The sequence below is a fragment of the Triturus cristatus genome, chromosome 7 (genome assembly GCF_964204655.1).
Source record: "Triturus cristatus chromosome 7, aTriCri1.1, whole genome shotgun sequence".
NCBI classification, from domain to species: Eukaryota; Metazoa; Chordata; class Amphibia; order Caudata; family Salamandridae; genus Triturus; species Triturus cristatus.
In genome coordinates, this window is record NC_140590.1 from 1,249,188,828 (window position 1) to 1,249,211,019 (window position 22,192).

The window sequence follows — 22,192 nt, forward strand, 5'->3', positions numbered from 1 at the left end:
CCGAGCGAGTGCCGCCTTGGAAATTCCAACGCGCAGAACTGCTGACATTGCGCGTTCTCTTCGGTGGCGAATAGATCTAACCAAGGCTCTCCCCACTGCTGAAAGAGACCTTGCGCCACTTCGGAGTTCAGACGCCATTCGTGATCCATCATGCACCGGCGGCTGAGTTCGTCTGCTCTGGCGTTCAGAGAGCCCGCCAGATGTTGAACCACTAGGGTGACGCCCTGGAGTTCCAGCCACGTCCAGAGGCGCAGAGCCTCCTGACAAAAGGTCCACGACCCCACCCCGCCCTGTTTGTTGCAATACCACATGGCGGTGGTGTTGTCCGTGAACACCTGCACGACACTTCCCCTGACAGAGGGAAGGAAGGCTTTCAGTGCAAGTCGGATCGCTCTCAACTCCAACAGGTTGATGTGGAGACGAGACTCCGCCGGAGACCAGAGGCCTCTGATCTCCGCCTCTCCCATATGGCCACCCCATCCCAGGAGGGACGCATCCGTCACTACGACATGCTCCGGTTGGGGAAGGGAGAGGCTCTTGCCCTTGACCCAATCGCGGTCCGTGAGCCACCACTGCAACTGCTGTGCAGTGCCCTCCGAGATCAAGACATGGTCGGACAGGTTGCCGTGATGCTGGGCCCACTGAAACTTCAGGTCCCACTGCAGAGCCCGCATGCGCCGCCTGGCGTGATGCACTAGTAGGATGCAGGAGGCCTCAGCCCCAGAAAGCCGCAACACTAGCCTGACCGAAACCTAGGATAGAGGCCGAAAGATGGGAATCAGGGCCTGTATATCCCGGACCCGCTGTTCCGGCGGATAGACCCGGAACTGCGCCGAATCGAGAACCGCTCCGATGAAGAGGAGCTTCTGAGAGGGACTCAAGTGTGACTTCGGCACGTTGATGGAAAATCCCAGCAAATGCAGGAGATCCGCCGTAGTCTGGAGGTGGGAGACGACTGTCTGGGGCGAGCCCGCCTTCAACAACCAGTCGTCGAGATAGGGGAAGACTGGAACCCCTGATCTGCGTAGATGAGCTGCGACCACCGCCATCACTTTCGTGAACACCCGAGGGGCACTGGTGAGGCCGAAGGGGAGCATGGTAAACTGAAAGTGCTCTTGGCCCACCGTGAACCGCAGGTAACGCCGGTGGGCCGGCAGGACAGGGATGTGGAAATATGCGTCCTGCAAGTCCAACGCTACCATCCAGTCTCCAGGGTCTAGGGCAGCTAGAACCTGAGCCAAAGTTAACATTTTGAACCTTTGCTTCCGGAGGAAGGCATTGACGTTCCAGAGGTCCAAGATAGGGCGTAGGCCTCCTTTGCCCTTCTTGGGAACCAGAAAGTAGTGGGAATAACAACCACGACCTACTTCTGGGCTCGGAATGCGCTCGACGGCCCCCTTGGCCAAGAGGGCCGAAACTTCCTCGTGGAGAAGATTCAAATGATCTCCCGAGATACGGTGGTGCTGCAGTGGCATGGCTGGAGGGGTCGTCTCGAAGGGGAGGGAGTAGCCCCTTCGGACGATTTGCAGCACCCACCTGTCCGATGTGATGGACCGCCAGTGGAGCAGGTGATGGCGAACTCTGCCGCCCACTGGCGTGGAATGGGCCTGAAAGCTCGGACTAGGAAGGCTTTGAGGCGGATGCTGCCGGGGTGGATGTGGGCTGACCTCGTCGTCCTCCAGAACCGCCTCGGCGGAAACCACGTCCGCGCGCAGGTTGGTTCTGCGGCTGGTGGCTAGGCGTACGTGAGGAGGCACCCCTTCCTTGGCCACGAAAGGGGCGAAAAGCGGAAGTTTGCGACCGCTGGGCCGAGAGGCCCAAGGACTTGGCCGTAGCCCGGGAGCCCTTAAAGCGATTCAGCGCACTGTCCGCTTTCTCACCAAAAAGGCGAGTGCCATCAAAGGGCATGTCCATGAGAGTGCTCTGGACATCACCCGAAAAGGACGTGGACCGCAGCCAGGCGTGACGTCTAAGCGCCACCGTGGTAGAAATCGCCCTACCCAGCGAGTCCGTAGTGTCAAGCCCACAGCGGATAGCATGCGGTGCTGCATCCCTCCCATCGGCCAGAGCCTGGGTAAGTCGTGTCTGGACCTCCTCCGGACACAGGGGAGCACGTCCTCCACCGTATCCCACAGAGAGTGGGAATAACGGTCCAAGAGACAGGCGGTGTTCAAAGACCGCAGGCCCAAACTAAGGGAGGAGAACAGCTTTTTGCCAAACTGTTCCAGTCTCTTGGAATCCCGGTCCGGCGGAGCGGTCGGGAAGGAGGATTGGGAGGTAGAGGCCTGGATAACCAGGCTCTCGGGGGTAGGGTGTTGTGACAGAAAACTGGGGTCGCCCGGAGCAGGGCGGTGGCGCCTGGCGATGTTCCTGTCCACAGGAGGAACTGTGGAGGGCTTGGACCAGGTGCCCTGCAGAACGTCAATGAGGGCCTCATTGAATTGCAGCAGAGGCTTAGTGGAGCTTGCTGCAGACTGAAGCACCTCAGTGAGGACGTTAGTCCTCACAGCCACGGCAGGTAGCTCGAGCCCAAGGGCTGCGGCCGCCTTGCGCAGCACCACAGAGAAAGCAGCACCCTCCTCCGAAGCCACAGTCGGAGGAGAGATAAATCCATTGTCCGGAGAGGTATCCAGGCCACTGGCCTCCCCCAGTTCATCTGCCCAGTCCTGTGTACAGTTGAGCCTGAGCGGCCATAGGATCCTCGGATCCCTCCCAGTTGTCCCCATCATCCGATTCCTGGTATGCAGGAGGAAGGATCGGAGCCGGGCGATAGACAAAATGTGTCTCCAGCGGCGCCGAACGCGGCGTCCATTGACGCCGTATCGGCGCCGGGCCCGGAGTGGGGCTGAACCGGGGCTCGACGCCGAGCGGAGTCGGCGTCGGAGGTGGTACCGGTGTCGATGCCGGCGGAGGAGGCGTGACGAGGTCGACCGGCGTCGGCGGGGACTCGGGAACTGGTCCCTCGGGCGCTTGCGGCGTCGAGGCCGGAGCCGTCAACGGCGCCGGGGCCGGAGCCGCCGGCAGGCAAGGTTGCCCAGTCGGGTCCGCGGGGCCTGAAGGCGCGCCAGCGGGCGTCGACGGCGGATACAGGTTCCTCATGGCCGAGAGGAAGGCACTGACTTCCGCCGGCGTCTTGTCAGTCCCAGGGACCGGTGGGTATGGGGACTTGCGCGGTGCCTGCGGCTCCGCTGGAGCCGCGGGGGTGGAACCACCCTGACCCTCGGCCGAGTCGCGCGACCGGCGAGGGGAGTCCGAAGAGCGGTGTCGCCTCTTGGACTTCTTGGAGTGCTTCGACTTACCCGAAGACTTGGATCCCGACGACCGATGATGACGTCGGCTGCGGCTCCGCGACCGATCCTTGGACCTCCTCCTGGACCGGGATCGAGAGGGGCGCGGAGTCGAGTGGCGAATCTCGAGAAGCTTACGGGACCGCTCCCGTCTAGCCTTCGAGGTCAGGGCCTTGCAGTCCGAACACGACTCCGCGTCGTGGTCGAGGCCCAAGCAGTAAAGACACCGGCGGTGATGGTCCGTAACCGACATCAAGCGGCTACAGTCAGCACAGGCTTTAAAACCAGGCATCCTACCGGCACCGGAGTCGAGACAAGATCAAAAAAGGATCGAAAAAGTTAGTCAAAAAGTGACTAAAGGGGTAGCTCTCCCGGATCTGCGCTTACTGGCGCGGAAAAAAGAAGAACTGACGTCAGCGCGCGAGGGCGGCGTCTAAGTACTCCGACGACGTCATTCCGGCGCACGACGCCGACGACGGACGCGGAGCCGCAGAAGACGCCTAGCGACGCGCAAGGGGTATTGCTGACGAAAAATCTTCCGGATCCAGTCTGACGCCTGGGGATATTCTAAGGTGAGGAATGTAACTAACGTGTTTCTTTCAGATACTATGCTGCAGGTGAAAACAGATTGGACAGGCTCAGGCCTCACAATATAGAGCTATCTCTCAGATTACAACAATTTTACAGATACTCATATATGAACCACCTATTAGCTCCTACATATCTGAGGCCTGGGGGAGCAGTGCTATGTCTTGAGTGATACAGATCTTAGAGAAATATTCATTGGAGAGCTGAATCATCCTTCAGGTTTCACAGATCTTTCTTGCTCAGTGCTCAATTAGATGATCACCCCCTAAAGATGTACAGATGTAAATCAATTGTATTACAGAAAGTAGGACCACCCTTTAGTTACAAAGGAGCTGGCTGCATGTGCGCCTTGCAAACAAAACCTTTCCCTCACCTACACAGGTCTGTGTTTCATCAAGTTTTGATGGGAGATCTGAAACTGATGACACACTAAATACGCAATTCTCACTGTCCTTGTTTTTATATTATAGGTGGAAGCCATGATGTTTTTCAGAGGGATCTTCCTTCCCTGGGCTTGCAGCCTCATTCCTGTTCTCCTCATCCCACCGGTCCATGCCCAGTGCACCACAGGCACCACAGCTCAGTGCAGTATTGCAAATTTCATTCCGGGCCACAATTTGGGTGGAGAAGGCTTTGATGTCATAACGTTGCAGAGGAAAGGTGCATATGTCATTGATATGGAGAGTTATTTGACAAAAAATGACACTTGCACCCTCTGCAAGAACTCACAACTCAAAAACCAACTGCAGAAGGTGCCACTGAATGTCCAGGACTGGCGCGTGGATGTCAGGTGCTCCCTCGCAGTCACCAGCACAGTCCATGAGTCCAGCCTGTCATTTGCCAACTCCACCAGCCGCAAAATTGAGAATGACTGGCGCATCGGACTGGACGTCATGCCCGTACCAGGAGTTTCTGTTGGTTTGGTGACAGCAGGCTCTCACTCAAAGCTTTCAGAGTTTGCGATGCAACATTCCGAAAAAGACAAGTACAGTTACTCCACCCAAGAAACGTCCTGCAATGTGTACAGGTGAATTTCTGATGAAGAACCATGATTTTGAACCAAACTTGCAGCCAGCCATTGTGCTGAGTGAGAGTTAGCCTATGTTTTACATTCTGTGGGGCTTATTTACAAGCCCCTAGTGCCACCAGTACATCATTTTCTCCATTTTAAAAGTGACACACCGTTGGCGCAAGGGACTTGTAAATAAGCCCAGTGTATCTTCAAGGGCCGTGTGTGGGTTGAAAACCCCCCTCCTCCCTACTAAAGGCATTGTCGAATTGGCAGTGATTTTTGGGGACTCTGAACTGAATGTGGCTATGTGTGTTTTTTAATCCGATAAATAATTTTTTTTATTGATGGATTCCAAAAGGTTAGTACAAACAAAAATAATTATTACACATAGATATACATCGAAAGATGAGGTCACCAAGCAGTAGATGTTTTTGGAACACTGATTGCTTTGTCAGCCCATCTTCATTTTGTGCTGTGATGAATACACAACACTGTTACAGTGCAAAATGCCCATTCAGTAGGATTCACAAAATCTAGCCTCATTTAAATTAATGAGACAAAAATTCTGTTTTGCGAATTACATTGAATGTCCGTGAATGCAGGGTTGGGGGCAGGTTTCAGAAAAAAATTAAAGGCATTCCCCGTGGGGACATTGAAGTTAGCATGCAGTGACTACTCTACAAGATAATTACGCAGCGCTGCAAGCCATCTTGCTGCGCCGAGCTGCGTCTTCAGGAAAGCGCAGAGATGCATCGTATTTACAACAATACGCCGCATCCCTGTGCTTTCCTCTGTGCTGGTGCACAATAGGCTGTCTAGCTCCAATGTAGGCACCCTTGCACCATGGTGCAAAGGAGCCTGTATTGCAGAGATGATTGTTTTTGTGCAGGAAGGGACTACCTACAAAAAACCAATCATTGATGGTGTTTTCCTCCTTCTATGCGTGCTGCAGAATGAAGGAGGAAAAACCAAAGAGAAATAAAAGTATTTCTCCTCTTTGCGCCACTTTAATGCCTCTACTAAGGAGGCATTAGAATCTGAAGCATTCCCAGGTTTACGAAACCTTGTCAATCTGGGAATGCATCAGGATTTATGGGTGCTGCATGGGAACATCCACAGCAACACCCATGGAACACCCCTTTCACGCAGAATAATGCATGAAAGAGGGACATATTTACAAGGCCATGAAAAGCTTTGCAAACTTGCTTTGCATGGCCTTGTAAATATCGCCCAGCAAACTGCACCACCGGAGCGTCAAAAAAGGTGACGCTCCAGTGGTGCAAGAGACTTGTAAATATGCCCCTTTGTTTCGCCCAATGCCTTCAGGTGTCACGTCTGCTTTGATGATTGGTTTGCGACTGAAAATTGCGTAAACAAATCACTGATACAATGAAATGTGATTCAGAAAGAGACAGGAGTCACCTCTTCCATACCCCTTCTACCTTCCGAACGGTAATGAATTACAAAGTGTACTCAGTGAGTCGGATACATCTTCAACTTCTGGTGTGAAAAGGCTGTTTAAACTGCTCAGGTGCAAGTCACAACCATAAAGACCTTGACACATAGCCTTACAAGTATCTGAGAGTCTCACTTTACAATAAAATAACCTGCAACCCTCCCACAGCCCTCAACTCACAGACTATTGCATCTCTCTTCCCTAGTCCCTGCAAACATAACTGTATTCAATTACCTAATGTCTAAAACCTTCCAGTTCTTGGCTGCTTAAACGTCAGCTCTCTGACTCCTCCGTCTTCTCCCCCTCCCATCTATTTTCTGCCCCAACCAAATGGAATGAATGTCTTTCTTGTTGTCAAACATACTGTCAAATGGCCACTAGGAAAAACCTTTTATGAGTTGTTTTCAGCCCCCCTCAGCTAATGCCCATACTAAGGTTTACAACATCTTTACATCTTTACTTATACCTACCACTTTCCCCATCGCTTCTCCCATCACCATCAAATACAATTCTATACCCATTGGGGACAAATGGACACCAGCATCCCTGAAAAATTGACACTTCTTGTATCTCAACACTGGACTTGTAACCCTGCCTAGCCCCTAATCCCTGCAAAACATTTCATTCCTCTTTGAAACTTCTTTCTAGCTTTATATAAAGCTGCAAGCCTTACTGCCTCCTTCCGTTCTCTTCGGGGTATCAACTCAGTCCATAGCCTTAATCAAAGCTCGGTCTTCACCAGGTAGTTTTCATCTAAAAGTGAACAACTAGTACATCGGGGCAGCCTTCTCTCCCCAGTATACTAATTAAGTAATTAAGATGGGCAGCAAGTCTATCCATTTCATGCACTCCTTCCCGCTCTACCTTACACTTATGATCATATCTTCGAAGCCCAACTGCTTCCCATGTCTCCTCATTGCTACCTTTTTCTCTGCCCAGTTGATAAAGGAGTGCCTGCAAATCCATATTGTCATCATGCCCCTAGTGGGATCAGGAATTGAACTTAAAACAAATAAAAACAGTTCGAACCATCCTTTCAGCAATTCCCTGCCCCTTCCGCATATATCGCCTGTAAAAGTTCGATAACACCTGTCAAACTCTGAATGCTGTCCCATGACCTACTGTGTTTCCCTGCCTCAGTTGCCATCCCTTTTCTGAACAAATGCATCCCATATTCCTCTTCTAACATATCCAACACCATTAGTGTTCTCAGTACTGTCAGCAATTGAAAACTTGTCACCCTCGACCTGTCCTGGTGTCTGAACACATCCTCACTATGCCCTCTAGCCTCCCCCAACACGTGTTACCTTTAATGCACTTAAGAAAACTGGAAAACTGGGTAAGTCTTCACTTAAAACCGATATTTTCTGTGCTCTCTGATCTGTCTTTGATTTTCACAACAGTATCAATAATCCTTCAGACATAAACTCAATGTTCTCGGTCCTAACTACTCTTTCTCAACAGCTCAGAAACTTCAAAATGAACATCCAAAACATAACAGCTGAAAAAAAGCACCATCTTGCCTTCCCTTCTGCACACCTTTGGCAGTGTAGCCATCAACCTACAAATCGTCGTCCAAGTCAAAGGTCTCCGCACCCTCCCCCCAATTCTCAACTCACTACTCCATCCAGCCAGTATCCTAGACCCCAATTTGCCCACCAGAAGCACATATCCCAACAGCAACTTACCAAAAATTGCAGCACTGACCAACTTATCCGCTATCGTTATGAGAGTCAAACCTTCCTCAATCATTGACATAGCGAACTTTACCACATCTGCTGTTCTCTTTTGCCTGTCCAGTCAGGCACCATCTCTTCTCTGTGCTCCTAATTGCAAGAACTCCTTACAAGACAGAACCTAGACTTTCCTGGTTGACAGGGCCAAAACCACAAGCCCAATTCCAATATCCTCAGTCACCTATTAGCCAGAGACTCTGCAACATCTGTGTCATCTCCTTGTCCGCTCACCAGCCAAGCAGATGGAATCTCCTCCGCTGTGAACGAGACAAAGTATCCTCAATTGCATTGTCAATTCCCGGGACGTGCTTCTCTCTGAAAATAATGTAATGTTTTGGTCAGCCCAGCACAAACAAATGCAGCAATTGCAAGACTTTCAATGCCCCATGCCAATTTCCTGTTTATTGCATTGACCACTGACTTATTCTTGACATTGAAAAACACTTTGTAGTTTGCAAAGCTGCCACCCCAGAAAACCAACGCTACCACTCACAGAAAGAACTCCAAAAACGCAATGCTTCCACTGCCCCTTTCCATACTTCCTGCCACTGCTTGGCGCACCACTTCTCCTGCTATAAAAGTCAAAATTCTGCTATCAGTGTATCCGTAAAAATGCATATGCTCTACTGTGTTTCTTTGCGCATCCCATGCAGTACTATCCTGCTAAAATGTTTCAAAAACGTGTTCCACATCCTCAAATCTACCCTGACGCCTGCTGAAAGATACACCCTGTAATGAGGCATAGAACCCGGATAGTGCCAACTCCAAAGACCTGCTAAACGTTTTACCTGTGCTGTCTACTCTGCACGCAATGTTCAAATATCCTAGCAAAACCTTCACTTCCAACAAATGCACCTTCTTTTTAGCTAATTTATTGGTTCGGATCACCAGCATTGACTCCTTTTTCTCCTCCAGAAACCTCCAATATCCGCCATTAGCTCTCTAAAACTTACCAGTATCTGCTAGCAGTCTGCTGAGCCACCTACTCCCATAAAAAAGAAATTGTCAAATAGTGTGTCTCTGCTGTCCTGCCTGTTGCCCATGGAAACATCCACTGCAAGAAAGAACTACACTTTTTAAACAATGCACAAGAAACAGAGCAGACCATTGGCAGGGCTTTATCCACATACCACTGGCCCTCAGACTGCATCACCAATATGTGAAGGTCATCAGGGTGCATTGGTAACCGTATGAATGCAGATTTAGTGTCGTTTTTCGCAATATCTGCCCGACCCTTACTCCCTAGATCAACTCAATTGTCTCATCCGCCAAAGAATATTTCACCGTTGTCAACTGTTTACAAATAAAGCCATATTGCGTACAACACCGATTGGCAAAACAATCAAATTGTCATTAGGACTATCATTAAAAGGGCCCACTATCCTCACTTCACCAATCTCTTTCCTAAATTTATTTTTAACTACTTCCAGTTACACCTTTTCAGATTTTAAGTTCTCTGCCCACCTCCTAAACCATGGACCTGTATAGCCCCGTCTAAAGCCCTTGTCAAAACTATCTTGCAATATTTCCATGTCTGCCCTCTTGCCATACTGCTGCAACTAGAACTCCAGCCTGTCCTTCTTAACATGCATATTGGCTCTTTCCCATAGGTCTGTGATTAAAGTTTTAATCCCATGGGGGCACTCCTCTCTTTATGTCTAGCATCCAACCTGAAAGCATACACGGAGGACCCTTCTCCTTCTCCTCACTGCTCCTCTCCAACTGTGCTGTGAAGAGGGCCGGCGCTCCTCCCTTCGGGGCACCAACCGATAAGGAATGGAGTTCTACTTCCCTTTCTTTCTTGCTGACGACCTGCCCACGCACTGACACCACTCTTAGGGTGACCAGGCGTCCCGGATTTGCCAGGACTGTTCTGGATTTTCACCAACTGTCCCAGTAGATCTGGGCAATTTTGGCTCATGGGTTTTGGTTTTTAGAGGGGGTCGACTGAAACCAGTGAGGGCATTTTTTTGGATGTTCTATAAAGCAGTGCTATTAAGCAGCTGTTATAAGTGACTAATTTAATTATCAGGTAGGATACTGGTTTTAGAAATTACATTTTATTAATTTTCTTAGTGCCGCTTTTGTGTTTCTTTGCTGATAACAGTTGTCATTCTGTGTCCCTCCATTGATGTAAAATTGTAGTCCTTCTTCTATTTTTGCAAAATGTCCCGGTTTTTGGTTCTCAAGATTTGGTCACCCTAACCACCCTCCTCTACGTGACATGTACAACTGTTGCCTCTGTGCCTTGCCTAGAACCCCTCATGGGCTGTAGATGCCACCCCAGCCTTCTGATTGCCCCTCCCCTACCTCTCACAAACACTTTGGCCCCTTTCCCACTCTCTCCCACGGGGCCGTATGTCAAACTTTAATTGATTTTACATCAGACCACAATTCACTAATTCTGTTGTGTTTCACTTATATGTGGATAAACAAATCAATTTTACTTTTCGCAATGTAAACATACATTAGAATCCTGAGGAGTATGTTTTCATAGTTCACAACAATCATCTTCTGCATGTCTATTATTTGGAGGTGAGAACAATATTTAAAGTTGCATTCATTAATTATTATCTTTATATTTTTTCTATTAAACCATATGGATAAAACAATACACATTCAATCAATGAAACACATATTTAAAAGTATAAAATACTAATTAGATGACATATTAAAAAGGTAAGGAATTCCTGACATTAAAATCTCTCTCAAGGAAACTAGCAATTGCGTTTGTCTAAAATGCCTATCCTTTAACACAGGTAATAGATAACGTTTGTAAAGATTTTTAAACAACTACAAAACATAATAGAGTGCAAAGTTTATTGCACAGACATCAAATCACAAAAACAAGGGGGTAAATATATCTTTTGGCACTCAACCTTTAGCGGAATATAACAAACAATGCACAATATTCAAATTAAAACATAATAATAAAAATCTATACCTTTCCTTTTGCATAAAAGTAATATAAGGTTCATTGAAGGAGACTGTTTTCAACAGAGCATATGAACGCCTCTGCCACAAAAATGGCACCTACTAGCTCTGTGATCACAGAAAGAAATTACATCTTTCAAGTCACACACAAAAAAAAACAGGACTATCCTGACATATTTTTAAAAAACACACAAATGAGAATCTGAAATTTTGTATTACCTCATCAGTACCCTACTCAGTTAGATAGTAACAAAGAGATTAGAGAAGACATATTAGGACCTTAATTAGAGTTTGGCCAATGGGATACTTCCTCAAAATGTCACAGATATCCCATTCGGCCTATTACAAGCGCCTTATGCTGTAAAGCACTTCTCATACAGCAGATGTGACATCCGCTACAACTCTTTCGCCAAACTCTACATAAGGCACTAAGTCACTTTGCCTGAAGTCACTAACAACTATGGGGAAAAAATAGCGAGTCTGACCATCTTTTGAGAAGTTGCTTGCAATTTATGCCTTGCACCTCCCCGTAGCAGGGCCGGACTGGCCGTAGTGGGCACCGGGCCTTTCCCCGGTGGGCCGGAAGGATGGGGGCCGGTTTTGTGGCCGCAGGGGGCAACTTTTCTTACAGGGTGCCGGTTTTCAAGCAGTGCTGCAAAATCTGCCCTCTTTAAGAAAAGCGGAAGCAGTGCTCAGCGGCTAACAACCCCCTCCTCTCCCATTCCCAGCCTGTGGAGAAGCAACCTGCCAGGGCTGGTTGCTGTTCCCAGTCCGGGCCCTGTCCCGTAGTCCTTGACAATCCTAAACCGCTTTCCTCTGTCATGTCCCCTTGGCAGTCATCCTCCTGCTCAATCACCTCCCAGTCAGTTGATAGCTCTGCCCCATGACCATTTGCTCTCTATGCCACTTGTTATTCCTACTCCTCGCTCCATCTGAGCCACCTTAGATCAATAAGTGTTTATGTGCTGTTTCTGTTAATCTACTGTCCTCTATTGTACTGTATTACAGCATTTATATAGAGCTTTTTACCCCTATGTGGGATGCTCAAGCACCTACCTATAGGGATAGTTGCTACACTTTGTAGGGTGTATGGATGTGAGAGTGTTGTTTTTGTTTTTAGTCTATATTGAAAGCATTTTCATGTCATGAGTGATGCCCACTGAGGTGCAGTTATCTGTTATGGGACACAGCGCCTGACCTTGCGGTGACTTGAGAGATAGAGGTGCAAAATGTAATAATATTAGGGACTACCAGCTTAACCATTGAGGCAGCCGGGTGCTGTGTGCCTGTACCCTAGCAAGGAGGATAATCAGAGAAGACCCAGTAATACATACAGTGACAAGCACCAGGCAGAGATGCTGTCAAATGCGTAAAAGAATACAAAAAGAGCACAAATGGGAGAATGGTGACATAAGCAAAAGCCATGGCCATTTCGTTTTGTTTCTTTCTTTATTTTAATGGCAGAAACACTGTTTACTACTGAGCAAAAAGGCCCAGTGAAGGTGAAACGATGTGGACAAGCAATCAAGTCTGGCAACCTGAGCAGAAAATACACAAACTTTAAAAGGCTCAGAACCCACCCACTCTTGCTATGCTGAAGGAAGTCAAAATATTGAGCAGAGGTTGAAGCTTAGGCTAAGGAAAGTGGATGAGCCTCAGTCGAATGAACCATAGTTAGGTCGTAGCTCAGACCCTAACTAGGTGGTCATCCATCACAAGTGAGGGTGGGAGACGAAGCGTGTGGTAGGTTGCTGCCCTGACGTTGCAAGAGCAAATTGGCTTCCCTCAAGTTACCATGATGTCCATGCCCAATACATTTCTTGGATCCCAGAAACCCTTGTTCTTTCTACTTTACATAATGAGGCATCCCCATGACCTTCTAAAATTTCCCCCCAGAACAACCCCCACTTCCATTATTAGAGGGGAATAACATTTCAGGGTAAAAAAAGAGAAGATTAATGAAGACTTAACCTACTTCGATTATTCTGGCTGGAACAGCAGCATGGCACCAATTAAGTAGTTCTTGGTTTGTTTAATTATATTTGCGCTTTTCTCTGACCTGTGAGTCCCAGGAAAAACACATTTTATATATACCTCCACAAGTTAACTTCCCTTTTGAGCTCCTTTCTCTGGTTCATTCCCATGCTCCATCTCCTCATTAGCACTCGCCTATTAACTCTGCTCTCACTTTAGGCCAGAGGCCTTTGAACTAACACAATAGTAGTCAATATGTGTTAATTCCTGTCCAGGACAGTTCAAAATTCAACCCCTGTGACTGCCAGCTAGAGCCAGCAGAGTGTGTTGATTCAGTCTACTGGATACTGCAGCCTCAGTCTGAAATGAAGAGCAGAGCCTTTGCCTGCCTTGTTCATTGAAGAACTCTGGGTTCGGCCATCTCATGATCCCACCCACAATGACTCTTAGTTCTTCTTACCTTTCTTCTCTCAGCACACACTGCCCCTGTTGTGGGCAACTTTAAGCTCCAGAGAACCACCACATTCAAGTTCAACCAGGTTCACCGCGCCTTTCATGTCAGTCTTGGGCAGAAAAATGAGTAATAGTTTTGATGTCCTCAAATGTCAGCTGGGAGTCCCTTAGTGTGCAGGTCCCAATTTCAGAAATGTACATTGGCAGTGCCACCACAGTCTTTGCAGGTCTAATTACAGTGCTTCCCCCCATTCTAAATGGAGCGTGGAAACCAAGAGCTTGTCAGGTCAGAAAAGCTGGCAATTTATGGGGTTGGTCCTGCCCTGCCACCACATTGCCCAATAAATGTATTAATTCACTGATGAGCAAAGACATGCTTGAGTCCATATTTAGTGTGCCACATCAGTGTTGAATAAACTTTCTGCACACCTCTCTGACTGCAAACAATTTCACTTTATTAAACATGAAAAAACACATAACAGTATGGCAGGTTTGGTCATAGACTCTGCTTGCCCTTCCCTAAATTTACAATCTGCTCTCATAAGTTCAAGAGCTATTAAATAACCGTTTTGCTTGTAAATTCAGTTCCTCCATTCAAACAACACTTAATTCCCAGTTTGGGAAAATAGCAACTTTTGTCACCCTTAAGCGAAAACTATGACATTTCTAATGTGAACACCATCTAACTCCTTGTGAGCATCCATCACTGGCAAAGAATATTTTCTTTGGCCTTAGGGCTTGAGTGAAACTTAAATGTGACCAGAATAAAACATGTTCTTGGGTGTCAGCCCTTTCTTTGTCAAACCACACTGCCCAATATAATGAGGGGTACTAAACACTTTCCTGATTCTCAGCAAACATCCCATATGCCCCAGCCATTCTTCTAGCTGCCTCACTTCCTTTCGCTCTGTCTCTGTCAGTCCTACCCTCAAGTTTTCTTTAAAAGTCAGGACTACTAAAATGTGGACACCTCATGGCTCACAGGACATGATATTTACCACAGGGCCTACCTCTCAACCTATGCTTTGCTACTCATGTAGAGAATTGTCTCCTTAACACGTCCATAGTCGTCAGAAGCCTTGGACATCTTTCAGGATTAGCTTGAGAGGATCTACTGGTAACTAGAGGTGGGTGAACCAAGAAATAAATGCAAAGATGGGGGTCACTGTTCCTAGAGAGGTAGGAAAGAAGGAGTATCTAAGAGTTGGGCAGACTGTGAGGGACAGTCAAAGAGACTGTTTCATGTGGCTCCCACACATCCCGAAGGATGTCATGCTTCATCATAGGCCAGTTGCTCCTTGTCGGGCCAGCGCTGCAATGCCCTATGGGTCCCCGAAGGGTCACTTTAGCGGAGATCTTTTGTTTATGCCTTTTGATGAGTGCAAGGGATGTCTTGGTGGGGTGGGGTGAAGTGTTGGTGGGGAGTGAGCAAAACACTGATTAGGGATATTGCTTAAACCTTTAATATATGGATTCCCATGTCAGGTTAAAAACCCTCATAGGTTAGTGCTTCTTCAGAGGCTATAATGTGCCCTGGAAGTCTGGTTTTGTTTTTCTTCTTAGGCTCAAATTTTGGTCAACATGTTTTGTGCCCCTGGTGGTCAAAAATTATCCATGGCGCTTCTTCAAGACCTTAAATATGGGTAAGTTTCCTACCCCACACTTGTGTAAAAAAAGTAGTACCCTTATAGTGGTACCTACTTGTCTTGTTGTTGAATGTCCAGCGTAAATTGAGGTACAACCCCTGGCACTGACTTTGCGACCCCTGGCCTCAGAGGTGGCAGAATCAGTGCCAGGAACTCAGTGGCAACTCCCTCATATGGCTGTCAGGTGGGGCTCCGCTCTCTTTGTTTTCTGCCATTTTTATATTACACTAATTGTGAGTAATACTGTGTTATTCACTATCCGTGCAATAAAAATTGGAGTACAGTTAATTGCAATGAGACCTTTCCTGGGGGCTGTGGTACGTAGCACAATAATTTAAAATATATCTTGTGTGCTTGTTTACATGTGAGAGTGTTTATATGAGAGAAAGCGTGTGCACGTGTGAGTGGGTGTATGTTTAAGCATGTGTGTGTGAGGGAAAGTGAGTCAGTGATAGGTAGTGAGTGATGTGTGAGATTGAGTGTCAGTTACTGAGTATGAGCGAGTCAGAGTGATTGAGCCTGAGTTAGAGTAAGAGTGACTGAATGTGTGTGAGTGAGAATTAATGAATGTAAGTGAGTATGAGAATTACTGTGAGTGAGAATAAGTAAGAGGGACAGTGAGTGGTAAAAGAGTTAAAATAAGAGGAGTGCAGGTGAAAATGTGTGTCAAAGTATGATTGCATGAGAGTAAGAGTGAATTTGAGGGAGCGTGGGTATGTCTTAGTCACTTTGAGTGATAAGTGATAGTGAGTGAGAATTATGGAGTGAGTAAGAGTGAGTGAAAGTGATTGAGCAAATGTAAGTTAGTGAAAATGAAAAGGTGAGAGTGAGTGACAAAGAGTGTTGAGTTAGTGAATGTAAATGTTCTTGAATGGGAATGCAGTAAATACTATGCTTGTGACTCTGCCACTTGCACTGGCATAGTGGACACAATTCCTGAGGCACTGATAACAAGATACTGGTGCTGGCAATCCTTAGCATGACAGGCACTTATGACAAACTGCTGGCAGTTTAGAGATAATTCTTGGCCTAATGGTTAATACTGGTACTGACAACTAGAGGCAATTTGCACTGTAGGCAGTTCTTGGGATAATGGTAAAATTCTGATACTGGAATACTAGAGGTAATTCTTCGTACATAGGGCACCCGTGGAAAAATGCTGGCGCTGGCATACATGAGGAAATTCTTAGCATGGGGCTCCAATGGCAAAATACTGCCACTACCACATTGTAGGAAATTAGGGACAGATGTACGACGTGATTTTGCATGCGCAAACGGGTTTGTGAACCCGTTTGCGCATGCAAAATCACTGTTGGCCATGTACAATTCCTAAATAGCAAGTCGCAATTTATTTGCGACTCACTATTTAGGAATTGCAAATCACAATTAGGAAGGGGCGTTTCCTTCCTAATTGCGTCCTCAATGCTATGTGTGAATGTTTTGCGACCGCAATTGCGGTCGCAAACACTCGCAAATTACCACCCTCTTCAAGAGGGTGGTAATGCAGTTGCAATTTGGAAGGGGTCCCCAGGGGACCCATTCCACTTTGTGACTGTGTCAAAAATATGTTTTAAGGGCAGGCAGTGGTCCCAGTGACAAAAACGTTTCATTTTATTTTCATTAAATGCATCCCATTTTCCTTTAAGGAAAATTGGCTGCATTAAAAAAAAAAAATGCTTTATTAAAAAGCAGTCCCAGACATGGTGGTCTGCTGAGCCCAGCAGGCCACCATCCCTGGGAGGGCTGGCATTCCCAATGGGCTTGCAAATTGTGAGAGGCTCATTAATATGAATGAGCCTCACAATTTGCGATCCCATTGAGAATCGCAAAACAGTGTACTAACACTGTTGTACATTTCATTTAGCGCCTCGCAATGTGCGACTCGCAATGAGTCGCAAATTGCGAGGCGCTAAATGAAAGGGTCGTACATCTGGCCCTTGGTGTCGTGAGGAAGGCCAACCATGGGATGTAAGATGGGGGCAAACATGATGAAATGATCTTTATGGCCTAAGAGGCACCTATGACAAAATGCTGGCCCTGGCACAATGGAAGGAATTTGGGGCATATGGGGGTATCCATAGCACATTTTAAAAAAATGGGGCCAACTCTTGGGGAATTTGGGGTTTTATTGGTTTGACACACTATGAAAAGACTTGAACATTTAAGGAGTGTCACTTCGGAACCTATGGCTTTTTAACAATTTGTTTTAAAATTGTCCTCTAAAATGCAGTATTTGATCCCATTATTTTTTAACATTTTCTTTATGGCAGAATCCCCTGAATCCTCTTAGAAGAGGCCTGGCTCACTTGCTTCATTCACTTGCTACAATTCAGGTCAAATATAACCCCCTGGAACTTTCAAAAGCATGCCTCCAGCTTAATGTAGATGGTGTCTAAAATATACATATGTTGTGTTATGTCGTTATATTAATCATGCAGTTATTATGGAACTTCAGTGAAGCGATGACACTTATTGCGATGTCATCAGGGTTAAGGTCATGTGATATGACCTCCTGAGGAACTTCCAGGTCAAAGAGCATGTGATGTCACAAGTTATCTTTGTTCTGCATGCTGTTGCAAAGTGTTAGATAATGGCAGTATTCTTCTTTTCTTTTACAGATATCGTGTGCACGATTTTCCAAAGCTATCGCAAACATTCTCTGATCAACTGAAACTGCTCCCGAAAGTATACAACTCCACGACCCTCAGTCCATTCCGAAAGCTTATTGACATCTATGGCACCCATTACATCAAGCAAGTGCGGCTAGGGGGCAGTGTCAGTGAGGTCACAGCCCTGAGAACCTGTGAGGTGACCCAGGATGAACTCAGCACTGAGTTGGTGAAGGATTGCCTGGGGGTAGAGGCCTCAATGTCAATCAAGGCCGTATCAGCTAAGTCGTTAATCAACAAATGCAAGACTCTTCGAGATCAGAAGCTGTCCAATCTGAAGTTCTCAGAAAAATACATCGACAGGAGATCTGAAATTGTTGGAGGAAGTTTGGACGCACATATTGATCTCTTGTTCCCCAGAGACAACCAGGTCAGCCCATATGAGGACTGGATAATGTCCCTCAAGGGAACACCAGATGTCACAACTTACTCCTTAGCCGCACTCCATGAACTAGTGCCCTACGGGGACTCCAGGAAGCAACTTCTGAGGAAGGCCATCACCGACTACATTATTGAGAAGTCTCTCACGAAAGCCTGCGCTGCCTGCCCCAGCGGGGCCTCCCCCGATCCACGGGTGAAATGCAACTGTGTCTGCCCATCCAGCAGTCTCCTTTCTACTGGCTGCTGCGCTAAGAGGAGGGGCCTGGCAACCATGACCGTGGTGGTGGTGGGAGCCAATGGTCTAAAAGGGGACGCTGCAGGGAACCCACCCGATCCATACGTGAAGGTCTTCTATGATGGAAAAGAGTATCGCACAAAATGGGTGAAAGATAACGCAAACCCTCGTTGGAATGCAGTCTTCTCGATGGGTACGGTGACACTTTCTCCAAGCAAGCAGCTGGTACTTGAAGCCTGGGATAAGGATGTCACCTACGATGACAACTTGGGAAGCTGTCGGGTGGCGGCTGATGCTGCCCCCGGTGAGCGGCCAGTGACATGCTATCTAAAGAAAGGAAATTTTCAGTTCACATATAGGATCGAGTGTGGGCCGCACCTCACTGGGTCTTATTGCACCGACTACCAGCCTTCTGTGTAGGAAGATTCTGGGGGCACTATTAAAAATCAGTCCTCTCTTCAATAAATGTAACCTGTAATGTAACCTTTAGGTAATCAAAACAGTCCCTCCTTCAAGACATAAAACCCGCTTTTACCTTCTGTCTTGATCTATGCTAGGGTGCCTTCAAGCAGAAAGATTATTAGCAGTATCAGGTGCATGGGATATGCTGAAAATCCTACTTTTGGAGTCTGTGCCATCTATCAATAGCTGGGGAAAATTGTCAATGCTGTTCCCCATTGAATAATTCAGTGCATTGACTGTCTTTCATAGAAATTATGGAATGCGAATTTCAAACTCCTGATAATTGGCATTACCAAGGAAACGATTAGACAGACGTGTGTCTCTAGTTCCTGGACTACTAAAGTAAATTTCAACTAAATGATATACTTGTATAAACAGGGAAGTTTGAATTATTTGCGATTTAAAGACCAAAAGATAACAAACGATTAAAAATTTCGTGAAGGCACCGAAGAGTAAAATCTCACAAGACCAATCATTGTATTAATCAGAGACCATCGGAATTCATGACAAATTCATAAAAGCCAGCTTTAGAGATGTCTACTTTACTAGAATTTTGGCAAAAGACTATGAAGTGAGAGAGAGAGAGAGAGAGAGAGAGACCAGGAAGGACTTGTGTGAGCATTACTGCCAGAGCGGCTTTGGTTCCGAGTCTGGCTCTATTCTTGATTCTGCTCTTCTGTGCTGATTAGTGAAATCTTTGTTAAATTGGGCCCCGAATGCAGAATACTCAAACTCATGCCCTAAATATGATATTTTCTTTTTAGTAATAAATTGGGGCCTGGTAATTCTGAACACTGAGTCACTTTTCCCTCTGCAAGGCAGTAGATTCTAAAGGGTGACGTTTTGGGCAGGTTTTTCACCATTTGCACGTCACATTTTAAGGCCCTGCCCCCATACCTTTCCAAGTCCTTCGAATTTCGGAAATTTCAGATCCCAGTTTCTGACCTCAGTGCATCAGGGTCCGCACTTTGCATTTTCATTGTTTGCGCCCTGCGCACCTTATAAAAGATGCGCACTGTGCAAACCATGACAATATCCCCTGATTAGTAGCACCTTGAAACTGCAATGGGTGATTTGAAAGGCTTAATAAAGCAGAAAGATAACATAACATCCCTGTATGCAGAAAGTGTGCCACATATCTGCTTTGGATATGCCCCATATAATTCATTTTTGTCAAATCAAGAAATCAATAAAAAGACTCTTTATAGAAAGAACTTCAGTTGTGTGAATTTGTTTTCATCAAGCACAAGGAGGTGTAGCTAGCTAATGTTTTGTGAGAGGTTCATGGGTTTGTAAGGCGAGAACTTCTCTGATGATACATGATTTTACTGTCAAGGAGAGTGAGGGCTGTCATAGTGATAATTTGCATTTATATAAGAACTTACCAGGGGCCCGTTACACAAATACATTTTATGGTACATAAAGTAGTAATACTCATGTACTACAAAATGCAATTCATAAACCAACAATCTTACCTCGCCTCGCTTATCTGTACAAAGATCTCTGCCACGGAGGGGGTGACCTGCGCGTATATAGGTATACAAATTATTAGTACACATGGGAGTACCAGGGATGTAACTTTCTGAAGAGCCAGAACGATAGCGAAACACTTGTCAGGGGTTGTTTTTATTAATTCCATTTTGGCTTGGATAGGGTTTTACACACCCAAAGCTGTAATACTGTGCCTGGAGTGGTAAATGGCTTTTGTCACTTTACACCCCTGCGGGGATGACACTGTGCTAATCCTATCCTTAAAGACTTTGCTGTAGAAATGGCCAAGGACTTTAAATATACCAATTAGAAGTATGCCAATTAGACTATGATTAAAGAGAGCATAGGAACTTTACTACTGGTTAGCAGGGGCAAAGTGCAGAGTTCTAAAGCCAGAAAAACAGACAGGGCAAAGATTAATGTGTGGTATCATACTACAGAGAAGAAGGAAGAGAAGAGGAAGAACAAGAAGTAGTAATGCAGTAGGATTTCATGTCATCAGAGGGATGACCTTTTGATTCTCAGTTTACCATTCAACCAGCTGGGCCAATGACTGCATCACTGAGATTGTCCATGTTGGTTGCATATATTCTTAATAGTTAACTTCAGGATCTGAGGATTCCTCTGTCATAGACAACTCACATGGATCACCTTGCACAGTACAAAAATACAAGTAGGTGTATGTCATGGCGATGCAGTCTCACCATGCAGTGACAATAGATGCCTTGATGTCTGTGGCCAGATAGGGCTGCTGTTGGAAGTTCAAATGCTTCTCTTTGACACAGACAAAAAGGTTGAGCTCACCATAGTTTGTTGGCATATAATCTTATTGTTTTCTTTCTGGCTGAATCATGAGGCCATGCTTTCAGATGTAGTTGTGCATTGGCTCCTCTGTGAAGTCGGTTATCCTGGTTCTGTCCATGGGTGTCCCCAGAAACCTTTCCAGGGGGCAGCGCCGACTACTAAACTCCTACAAGGCCGAACCTCTTAGGAAGTCATTTGTCTTCAGCCAGACCAAAAATTGGGAGCAAAACACACATTGTATTGTGCAGTAGGAAACACAAACTTCTGGCTTAGCATCACACACATTGCCTTATACTGCCCTTTATTGAGGATGTTTCATCCGAGAAATAAAGCGTTACTTTTGGGTTTCACTTGTCCCAAGTATAAACTGAGAATAATGAAATAATCTCGAAGGGCACGATTAAAATATTTGTTTATTTAGCGATATGCAAACCTCTTTAAAAATGTTTAACAGGCACAGATTGCGTTTACGACTCGACTCGCCCATTTGTTGTCGATTTTCAAAATCAGCAGGGTTTTACAATTAGTAGGTTTGTGGGGTGTAGATGTTCATGTAGAATCGTTCTATTCTGTTGCACCTCACAGGACTTATTTCTCAGCTTTTGTGCACATAAACATCAAGTTCATTGACCCTTTGTTCAGCCCAAAAGCCCTGGTCTATACTATTCCTTAACCATGACTTGAGCTGTATTTATTTGACTGACAGGGCTTTTTTACGGGGTGTTTGCAGTACAAAAAAAAATTACTCAATAAATCATTATGGAGTGAATGTGCAATGATTTATTTAGTTATTTATTTTTCACATTTTGCACCTATTTTTCTATTGGTCCTGAGGCTGCACTTTGTAACAGAAAAATGTAATAGAAAGAGGACATTTCCAGCAAAAAGTGTTTATTTCATCTTTGGATCCATTTCACAGGGGAAGGAATGAAGGAAAGTAGAAGAAACAGAGGGTAAGAGACGTTTATTGAAGTACGGTTTTCAGCAAGTGAGGAGCTGCGAGAGAGACAGAAAGGGAGGGAATAAGAGGAAGAAAGAGAGAGGGGGCAGCTGACAGCAGCAGA

The 22,192-nt window shown here is 46.2% G+C and overlaps 1 protein-coding gene across 2 annotated transcripts in view; it reads left to right on the plus strand.

Moving 5' to 3' along the window:
* Positions 1-20,044, plus strand: part of LOC146811726 (perforin-1-like) — an 85,424-nt gene extending 65,380 nt beyond the window's left edge. For both annotated transcript variants that reach the window (XM_085618724.1, XM_085618725.1), the window contains exons 2-3: positions 4,346-4,902; positions 17,705-20,044. In XM_085618724.1, coding sequence (XP_085474850.1) covers positions 4,355-4,902; positions 17,705-18,791 — 1,635 coding nt within the window. In that variant the 5' untranslated portion in view covers positions 4,346-4,354 and the 3' untranslated portion in view covers positions 18,792-20,044. The remainder of the gene's footprint in view (positions 1-4,345; positions 4,903-17,704) is intronic.
* Positions 20,045-22,192: the final 2,148 nt, after the last annotated feature.